This window comes from Anopheles funestus, chromosome 2RL, assembly GCF_943734845.2.
Source record: "Anopheles funestus chromosome 2RL, idAnoFuneDA-416_04, whole genome shotgun sequence".
Taxonomy (NCBI): Eukaryota; Metazoa; Arthropoda; class Insecta; order Diptera; family Culicidae; genus Anopheles; species Anopheles funestus.
The window spans coordinates 53282322-53293427 of record NC_064598.1 but is presented as its reverse complement, the minus strand read 5'-3'; the positions used below and the strand labels follow the sequence as shown (position 1 = coordinate 53293427).

At 43.0% G+C, this 11106-nt stretch overlaps 2 protein-coding genes across 2 annotated transcripts; both read right to left on the bottom strand.

Moving 5' to 3' along the window:
• Positions 1 to 3602: 3602 nt before the first annotated feature.
• Positions 3603 to 5761, bottom strand: LOC125774902 (uncharacterized). Its single transcript, XM_049445270.1, has 2 exons — positions 3900 to 5761; positions 3603 to 3750 (listed from the first exon to the last, which is right to left on the bottom strand). Exons 1-2 carry the CDS (start codon positions 5759 to 5761, stop codon positions 3603 to 3605), a joined length of 2010 nt encoding a protein of 669 aa, XP_049301227.1.
• A 1291-nt stretch (positions 5762 to 7052) lies between these two features.
• LOC125774901 (uncharacterized) lies at positions 7053 to 9211 on the bottom strand. Its single transcript, XM_049445269.1, has 2 exons — positions 7350 to 9211; positions 7053 to 7200 (listed from the first exon to the last, which is right to left on the bottom strand). Exons 1-2 carry the CDS (start codon positions 9209 to 9211, stop codon positions 7053 to 7055), a joined length of 2010 nt encoding a protein of 669 aa, XP_049301226.1.
• Positions 9212 to 11106: the final 1895 nt, after the last annotated feature.

Here is an 11106-nt window from a genome sequence, read left to right as displayed (position 1 = left end):
CTGAGAGTGAACTTTGTTGAGAACGAAGTGTAGGAAGAAGCACGAATTGGCTAATAATTGTATTAATTGCCGATTAACTAAACAAACAAAGATTTGTTGTGATTAAACGCTTGAAACCCTTTAGATTGATGAAAGCTTCTGTTTACAAACACAAATCATATTGCGGAAACAGTAAAAAATAATTGATGCAAAGGAAGAGTAGGGAAGCAACATTATCAACATCGTCTTGCAAATAAATGCAATCAGTAAACAGAACCTTTCCGCACACTGTCCACTGATAGACTGATAGATACACTGGTATGCAAGTGCAATCAGCTAAAGCCACTTCAAGCATGCGATTGATTGTTGACTACCGTTTGCCTGAAGTGCACACACTTCACTGGGGATTATTGCTGAAGAGCTCTTCAGAGAGGTTGACTTTAATTATACAGCTACGAACGAACTCTAAGGGTCGAACGCCAAAGAGCTTATTTAATTGTGCAGTTTAAAGTAGGGGAAAAGAGTGTTTTCGAGCACTTCCGCCGTATTAATCAACCAGTTCCGCCGTGATGAAAGGGGTTTGTGTGTTTTTTTTTTGAGTGTAAATTATTTTTATCTCTACACGTGTCTTTCACGTTTCTCGTCAAATGGGCCTACCATAAACGAATGAGCTAAGTGCGCTCGATCGTGTGCGTCGATCCATGCGCAAGCAAAGCATTCCACGGCATTTGTTTTGTTGTGTACCAATTGGAATCATCGATTATTAGCTACCTACAAGCTGATAACAGTTTCTGAGGTAGGAAGCCAAAACCAACGGGTTGAAATGTTACTCAATGAGACACACTTGCCAGTTGAGTGGCTCGTTCGTTTTGGCCTTGAATGTAGGGTTGCTGGTTTTTTTTGTAATGAAGCATGATTACACAGCTGGTTCTTTCGTTTGTGCTTCACTTGGTCGAAGCAGTGTCTTGATGCTTATCAAGCGGCTTGCATAACAGGTATTGGCTTATCTTTAAGGTGTTAGTAGCAGTAGTAAAAACAGTAAAATCAACCTTCCCAAATATCCCTTACGATGGCTCACAATGAGGCATACATATTGTTTGTTTTTTTATTACCTCTTTCTTAAAATACTTTTGTTATCAAACTCTAAATCGTCCAAATTATTGAGGAAGGGTCTGTGTATCATTCCTTAGTTTTTTTTTTCGTTGCGTAAATTATGTGATACCTTAGGCGTTGTTACCAAACATTTCACGCGGAAAAACTGTGTCTATGTCCATGTCGTTCTATCGTTAATTGCATCTGATCGTGGTAAGTAACTCATGTTGTTCTTGCGCCCGATAATATCAACGTTAATAGAAATTGAGACATGGAAACATGCGTCGAACAGCACATTTTTATTGGTTTATGGTTGAATAGTTTCTTTTTCAATTCGTTAACAGTTTTAGCTACATTTAAGGGAGTGTTCTATAAAAATTAATCGCTGTGTTATAAAAAGCTTTATAAACCATCGGTCTTGACCACGATGATGGTGGTGATGGTGGTTTCGTATCTATTTTTGCTTGTACTTACCTCTTCATGTGCCCACTCACTAAGTCATTCGTGCGCGTCGGACATAGTAAACAAATTCATGATTGCATTCGTTATTCAATTAAGATTGCGTCTAGCGATAAAGTTTGATGCCTCACCCTCAACTCTGGTCGATCTTCTTCTGTTTTTGTACATCTTCTTCATCGTATCAAACCGTACAACAGTGTACTACAACTCGTGACCCCAGAGGCAGTGTAGCCGAATAGTTTGTTTTTTTGTTTTGCGGTTATGCTCGAATAGCACAATCGAGTCCACTGCCAAAGTACGGCTCGTAAATCATAGCGGATTTCTGTTTCCCATCGTTGATGATTGTAGTGCACTGCTCAAAATGCGAATCTTTCCTTCCCGCATTTCGGTGTCAACAACCGATGTTCCTTTGTCGGGGTGGACGAGCAACAGTATATTCTGTCTGTAGCATTATTAAAGAAGCTTGAAAGAAAACAATACTGTAGCAGCAGAACAAGCGGGACAAACAAAAGAAAAGTAAAGGGAAAAAAACCATCCAAAAACTTGCTGCCCAATTCTGGTGCAGCCAATGAAACTTTTACAACGAACTTTCCGGTCAACCGAACAGCACGTTTCAACGCACATTTCACCGGCAGAACTTGCCGCCGAACGGTAACTTTTACAGCATTGGCGTGCTGTTTAGCCGCCGTTCCTCGGAGCTTCATCGTAACATGGTTAAGATAAGAAATTGTGATTTTTATTTAAACACATTTCAAACAAGCAGACATTGCGTGAGCGATTACAACTTTATCTCAATCAGCACCAGCAGCAGCAACAACGACGACAACTTTGAAGTGATTACTTCATTTATTTAACATTCTAAGCAAAGTAAATAGAAGATAAAGTGTGAGAATGCGTGAAGTTGAATGAATGGAAACATATTTTTTTGGCTAGACAGAAGTCTGTTGCCAATGTTTATGGCTTTCGATTATTCATCTTTTCTGGTTTTCTGGTTGTATCATCTTTCTCTCTTGTAGCATTTTTGAGAACAAGCGATATAATGTTTAACATTTGTGAGAAATTCTCACGGAGTGCTGGCTGTAAATTTTCGGAGTTTTTTCCACCAAGCCGAGAAAGCCGTAATCGTCGCGCGCCGTTCTGTTTGTGACTGTGTATTCGTCTGTCAAGTTCATTATTACATAGTTCATTTGCTTATCCTAAAGTTCATTTCCAGCTCTAGATGACAAGTCCAATTAACTAATCCCCTTTCAGTTCGTCCGTGAAATATTTCATGCAATTAATCCTAATTAATTCCTGTAACTAATTCTCGTAAATATTGCATGAAATTCTTACTGTATTTTCGACATTCCCGGCCACCAAAGAAAGAACTTCTTTTAATTCATGAAACCTAATAAGCTAACTAAATGTAATTCGTAATGTGTACCGGAAATTGTACGATTGATCTGCATTGTGATTTGATCGATTGTTGCCGTAATCGATGAACTAGCCTAAACTGTCAGTTTTGTTTACATTATCCCGTATGCGAAAAATGCGTGTGTGCATACTTAAGGTGCGAATGATTGCTAGCCTTCCAAATGTTAATATCACGTTGCTGCTGAGTACCGTTATCTCAGCCAGCCAACCACGCTTGAGTGTATCTCTGAGATTTCCTTTGCCACTAAGGTAAGTAAGTACATTCCATCCTGATACTAACTACTTTCTTCCTTTATAGATAACTATGCGAGCTAGCTATTTGATTGAGCTGATCGACAGCTTCCCTAAAGTTCCCGTACAAACCTATGGGAGAACTTCTACCGTAATGAAGTGTACTGACACTGTTCGCAAATTTAACTATTGCCTCCTATACTACGCTGAACATCGCTACGAATGTGCGAATGTTAGATACGAACGCGATGCTGTTGTTCCGACCGAAAAACATAATTGGACGCCGAGATGAATGTATGTGAATAATATGTGTGTAGTGAACCCGGCCACCGTCACACATATTCCCGAACCGTCCGCAGATGATGTGTAGTAGCACCACATGATGAAACTCATTCCGATTGAGTAGTGTAAAGAGTGTGTAAATCTCTTTACCCCGAATATGATGCCTGATGAAGCCCGTTGCTTCGCGATGAAATGATACGCCGATAAACGTGTGATGGTATGTAGATATTGATCATTCCAATATTCCCCTTGTAGATTTCGATCTTGTAGCTTTCTGTTCTTCGCAAACCCAGGCTGGTGAATGAAACCAGCGTTTATGATCCGAATGATAGTTTGGTTTCCAACGATGTGACACGTTTGCATGATAGTTTACCGAATTGTCACGAGGGCTATACTTCCAGCGCTTGGAATGACGTTCGGCCCGAGACATACATCGGTCTGACCTTGACTTTGATGCCCCCTTCTGATTTGTTTTCTCTTCCGTAGGTGGACTTCCGTAGCCCGAACGATGAAATGGTTGAGGAGGTGTACCGTTTGATGCATTCCCTGTCACGCTCCAGCCGAATGATGTTTCCACGAGCCAAGGTTTGCCCGTGCCCATAGATCGTTTTCGTCCTGAATGAATCTCCCAGAACGTGTATCCGCCGATTACGATGTCTATGTTGCCCGGAACATTAAATGAAGGATCTGCCAGCTGCAGATCGGGCATACTCCACGATGAAGTATCGATAGGTGTAATTGGAGTATGTGCAAATAGTGACTCCAGAACGAGGAACTCCAGATGATTAGAATACGATTGATTCCTCGATGCCACAGTTGCGACGATCGACCCTCTCGCCGATTGTGCCGTTTTTCCGATGCCCGTGACTGCCACGTTGATTTTGTTTCGAGTAGCCGTAAGCTTCCGAGAAAGTGATTCGGAAATAAAATTCGACATGGAGCCTGAATCAAGGAGCGCCCTTGCCTCATGTTTCTTTCCGTCGTCACCCACGATGAATAGGACAGCCGTTTCCAGGATCACCGAACTGCGATCGTCGTGAGCTGCCATCGTGATCGTTGTAGTGGTAGGAACATGCAAGAGTGTATGGTGTCGCTGATGACACGTGCGACAAGCATGCTCCGACTTGCAGGATTTCACTTGATGGGAATCTCCGAGACAATTCCAACATAAGTGTTTCGATGTAACCACTTCCCGACGTTGCTGCACGTCCTTACTGCCAAACACCGGACAGTTTCGTAAGAAATGGTTCTCCGTACACTCCAAGGGACACTTCGGTGGTGGTGATACAATCATCCTACTTGACACCGGTTGTGCTACGGCTGAGTGAACGATTGTCTTCCGCGAACTTGGATAACGCTGCGTACCAGCCACCTTAGTGATACTAGTGTCATCTTCACAAGTAGTACTCCGAGTCGCCTTCAATATTTGTATTCGATCTTGTACAAAGTCGATGAGCTCCTTGTATTTGTCCTTCTTGGCATGGACCGAATGCTTTTCCCATGCTAAAACAGTAGCGTGATCTAGCTTCATAACCAGCAAATTTGTCAACGGTGTATCCCAATGATCGATGGGCTCGTTGAGCTTTAGTAACCCATTCACATGACGAATGAATTCATCCACCAAATGCACTAACTCATCCACACAGTCCGCGCGTACGGGCGGAAAGGAATGTAGCTTCCGATAATACTCACGGATTAGTGTACGTGGATTATCGTACCTTTTTAGAAGAGCTGCCCACGTCACCGAGTAGTTGTCCGCTGTCAACGGCGTGTGTTCGAAAGGAAGCCCCGCTTCCCCTTTCAATGCTGACAGCAAATATTCCAGCTTCGCAATCGACGGAAGCTCCGGTGAAGCGTCGATCATTGCGATGAATCGGTCACGAAACGACAGCCATTTCGTTTGGTCGCCATCGAATGATGGCAACTCGATCTTCGGAAGACGTAGATGTGGTGCGTTTGGCCGACCAAACGCAAGCGTTGAAGAAGCCAAAGCCGATGTATCATTTAGGGCACCTTCCTCCCGTCGAAGGTTGTCCCGTAGGAAGGATTTTAGCTTCCTACACCGCTCCTCGATGTTGATCCTGTCCATGATGCAAGCTTCAATCGCTTCATTACTGTCATCGAGCTCTTCCAGTTTCGATACCGCGGCGAAGAACCCTTCCTTATGCCGTTCCAAGTCCTCTAACGCCTCCGGAATTTGCTTGGCGTCATCCCCAGAAAATTGCACTTGGAACCGTTCGAGAGCACTTATATTTTCCACCGCGATCCTTCTTTTTAGTTGAGCGGCCTTTATCTTCTTGTCCATGATTTTGCACGATATGAAAACACTCACAGGACGAAATTAAACACGAAAGAAAACGTTTAAGTTTGGCGCGAAAATTCAAATAACGATGGCGCTGAAATCGTTGGCCGTTGCCCTTAATGCGGAGCGAAACGCGATGGCGTGAAACGACGCGACGAAGAATTGTACACCTTGCCCTTGTTGCAGAGCGTTAAACCGACCGAGCTCTTGTTGCAGAGCTTTGAACGAAAAAAAAACTCTTTGAATTCACAATCCGGTTCGAAGGACCAAAAATGTGAGAAATTCTCACGGAGTGCTGGCTGTAAATTTTCGGAGTTTTTTCCACCAAGCCGAGAAAGCCGTAATCGTCGCGCGCCGTTCTGTTTGTGACTGTGTATTCGTCTGTCAAGTTCATTATTACATAGTTCATTTGCTTATCCTAAAGTTCATTTCCAGCTCTAGATGACAAGTCCAATTAACTAATCCCCTTTCAGTTCGTCCGTGAAATATTTCATGCAATTAATCCTAATTAATTCCTGTAACTAATTCTCGTAAATATTGCATGAAATTCTTACTGTATTTTCGACATTCCCGGCCACCAAAGAAGGAACTTCTTTTAATTCATGAAACCTAATAAGCTAACTAAATGTAATTCGTAATGTGTACCGGAAATTGTACGATTGATCTGCATTGTGATTTGATCGATTGTTGCCGTAATCGATGAACTAGCCTAAACTGTCAGTTTTGTTTACATTATCCCGTATGCGAAAAATGCGTGTGTGCATACTTAAGGTGCGAATGATTGCTAGCCTTCCAAATGTTAATATCACGTTGCTGCTGAGTACCGTTATCTCAGCCAGCCAACCACGCTTGAGTGTATCTCTGAGATTTCCTTTGCCACTAAGGTAAGTAAGTACATTCCATCCTGATACTAACTACTTTCTTCCTTTATAGATAACTATGCGAGCTAGCTATTTGATTGAGCTGATCGACAGCTTCCCTAAAGTTCCCGTACAAACCTATGGGAGAACTTCTACCGTAATGAAGTGTACTGACACTGTTCGCAAATTTAACTATTGCCTCCTATACTACGCTGAACATCGCTACGAATGTGCGAATGTTAGATACGAACGCGATGCTGTTGTTCCGACCGAAAAACATAATTGGACGCCGAGATGAATGTATGTGAATAATATGTGTGTAGTGAACCCGGCCACCGTCACACATATTCCCGAACCGTCCGCAGATGATGTGTAGTAGCACCACATGATGAAACTCATTCCGATTGAGTAGTGTAAAGAGTGTGTAAATCTCTTTACCCCGAATATGATGCCTGATGAAGCCCGTTGCTTCGCGATGAAATGATACGCCGATAAACGTGTGATGGTATGTAGATATTGATCATTCCAATATTCCCCTTGTAGATTTCGATCTTGTAGCTTTCTGTTCTTCGCAAACCCAGGCTGGTGAATGAAACCAGCGTTTATGATCCGAATGATAGTTTGGTTTCCAACGATGTGACACGTTTGCATGATAGTTTACCGAATTGTCACGAGGGCTATACTTCCAGCGCTTGGAATGACGTTCGGCCCGAGACATACATCGGTCTGACCTTGACTTTGATGCCCCCTTCTGATTTGTTTTCTCTTCCGTAGGTGGACTTCCGTAGCCCGAACGATGAAATGGTTGAGGAGGTGTACCGTTTGATGCATTCCCTGTCACGCTCCAGCCGAATGATGTTTCCACGAGCCAAGGTTTGCCCGTGCCCATAGATCGTTTTCGTCCTGAATGAATCTCCCAGAACGTGTATCCGCCGATTACGATGTCTATGTTGCCCGGAACATTAAATGAAGGATCTGCCAGCTGCAGATCGGGCATACTCCACGATGAAGTATCGATAGGTGTAATTGGAGTATGTGCAAATAGTGACTCCAGAACGAGGAACTCCAGATGATTAGAATACGATTGATTCCTCGATGCCACAGTTGCGACGATCGACCCTCTCGCCGATTGTGCCGTTTTTCCGATGCCCGTGACTGCCACGTTGATTTTGTTTCGAGTAGCCGTAAGCTTCCGAGAAAGTGATTCGGAAATAAAATTCGACATGGAGCCTGAATCAAGGAGCGCCCTTGCCTCATGTTTCTTTCCGTCGTCACCCACGATGAATAGGACAGCCGTTTCCAGGATCACCGAACTGCGATCGTCGTGAGCTGCCATCGTGATCGTTGTAGTGGTAGGAACATGCAAGAGTGTATGGTGTCGCTGATGACACGTGCGACAAGCATGCTCCGACTTGCAGGATTTCACTTGATGGGAATCTCCGAGACAATTCCAACATAAGTGTTTCGATGTAACCACTTCCCGACGTTGCTGCACGTCCTTACTGCCAAACACCGGACAGTTTCGTAAGAAATGGTTCTCCGTACACTCCAAGGGACACTTCGGTGGTGGTGATACAATCATCCTACTTGACACCGGTTGTGCTACGGCTGAGTGAACGATTGTCTTCCGCGAACTTGGATAACGCTGCGTACCAGCCACCTTAGTGATACTAGTGTCATCTTCACAAGTAGTACTCCGAGTCGCCTTCAATATTTGTATTCGATCTTGTACAAAGTCGATGAGCTCCTTGTATTTGTCCTTCTTGGCATGGACCGAATGCTTTTCCCATGCTAAAACAGTAGCGTGATCTAGCTTCATAACCAGCAAATTTGTCAACGGTGTATCCCAATGATCGATGGGCTCGTTGAGCTTTAGTAACCCATTCACATGACGAATGAATTCATCCACCAAATGCACTAACTCATCCACACAGTCCGCGCGTACGGGCGGAAAGGAATGTAGCTTCCGATAATACTCACGGATTAGTGTACGTGGATTATCGTACCTTTTTAGAAGAGTTGCCCACGTCACCGAGTAGTTGTCCGCTGTCAACGGCGTGTGTTCGAAAGGAAGCCCCGCTTCCCCTTTCAATGCTGACAGCAAATATTCCAGCTTCGCAATCGACGGAAGCTCCGGTGAAGCGTCGATCATTGCGATGAATCGGTCACGAAACGACAGCCATTTCGTTTGGTCGCCATCGAATGATGGCAACTCGATCTTCGGAAGACGTAGATGTGGTGCGTTTGGCCGACCAAACGCAAGCGTTGAAGAAGCCAAAGCCGATGTATCATTTAGGGCACCTTCCTCCCGTCGAAGGTTGTCCCGTAGGAAGGATTTTAGCTTCCTACACCGCTCCTCGATGTTGATCCTGTCCATGATGCAAGCTTCAATCGCTTCATTACTGTCATCGAGCTCTTCCAGTTTCGATACCGCGGCGAAGAACCCTTCCTTATGCCGTTCCAAGTCCTCTAACGCCTCCGGAATTTGCTTGGCGTCATCCCCAGAAAATTGCACTTGGAACCGTTCGAGAGCACTTATATTTTCCACCGCGATCCTTCTTTTTAGTTGAGCGGCCTTTATCTTCTTGTCCATGATTTTGCACGATATGAAAACACTCACAGGACGAAATTAAACACGAAAGAAAACGTTTAAGTTTGGCGCGAAAATTCAAATAACGATGGCGCTGAAATCGTTGGCCGTTGCCCTTAATGCGGAGCGAAACGCGATGGCGTGAAACGACGCGACGAAGAATTGTACACCTTGCCCTTGTTGCAGAGCGTTAAACCGACCGAGCTCTTGTTGCAGAGCTTTGAACGAAAAAAAAACTCTTTGAATTCACAATCCGGTTCGAAGGACCAAAAATGTGAGAAATTCTCACGGAGTGCTGGCTGTAAATTTTCGGAGTTTTTTCCACCAAGCCGAGAAAGCCGTAACCGTCGCGCGCCGTTCTGTTTGTGACTGTGTATTCGTCTGTCAAGTTCATTATTACATAGTTCATTTGCTTATCCTAAAGTTCATTTCCAGCTCTAGATGACAAGTCCAATTAACTAATCCCCTTTCAGTTCGTCCGTGAAATATTTCATGCAATTAATCCTAATTAATTCCTGTAACTAATTCTCGTAAATATTGCATGAAATTCTTACTGTATTTTCGACAACATTTTAATTAACACAAGTTAAGTATATTTTGCATTTTAAAATTTTTCTTTTTAATAATAACAGGTTTGCAATGAAATCTTATCTTAGCATACTTTTTGTATAAGAAGATACAATCAAATACTAATGCGCAAAGTAAATAGAACGAAACGTGAGAACAGAACAGAAACGTGAGAACACACTTTTAAAAATAATCAAGTTTCATTTTAATTTTTTTTAAGAACACTACACTATACACAATGCAATAGAAATGTGAAACATTAAACAGAAAATAGTAAGAAATCACAGAATATTGGCTTGTCCGATAGTTGATTCGGTACGAAATCATATTAAATCATTGTTTTAGAATCACGAACGATAAGAATTTAAATTAAAGTTCAGAATTCGAATAATTCTATTTGTTTCAATTTTACTCAAAGTGTAAGCATGCTCAAGAACTGTAAACTGTGTATTTAAACATTTGTTATTAGTTATTCTTTACACGTTTTCCTTCCGAATGAGTTGTGTCGCAGCTACAGCTGGTTTGCAGACAATTGTTTGCTGTGGCTATGTTCTGTTTCGTCTCTTTCGTTTCGTCGTAAGTCGATTCCCTACACCAGCATTCTTCGACCATGCTGACTCACGTGACCCCGTAAGCAACCCTTCAATGGCACCCTTGTGGCGCGAGTTCACTTCAGATAACACACACACACATTCGAAATCTAACAATAAGCATCCAAATACACTATCCATCAAGCATTGCTCATCGTCAGCAAGCAAATAAAGGCTACCAAAAAACAATCAAACGCAGCAGCGTTCGTTATCATGCGTATCAGACAATGATGCATGATGGTAGCAGGGTGTTAAGACAACAAAATATTTAACACACTCAGCTGTATGTATGTATATGCTGTGTGATCGCATCGAATGTCTAATGCTGAGCGAGGTCATTTGAACAAGTGTCGGAATTTGTTTATGTTTTGATTGGAATTGCCGCTTACCGAGCGCGAGAAGATCAATCTCACCGTTATAAGTCGCGTTTAATTCTCCCACCATCAATCTGATACGTTCAATATTTGAACAGCATTCGAAAAAAGAGAGAGAGAGAGAGAGAGAGAGAGAGAGAAAGAGAGAGAAACGAACAGTTTCAGAGAATCAAGCATAAAAGTGCATGGTCAAGGAGTAAAAAAAACATTCCGATCTTACTAACACTCACAATGGACAAGGGTCAGGTCCGACCCATGGTTGAAAGCGCTACGAGTACAAACGTGCAATCTGCCTACCACTACCAATTCGGTACAAAGCAGATGAGGAAAATCCGCCAAGAAAATCATTTTTGCCACGGTGATTTTC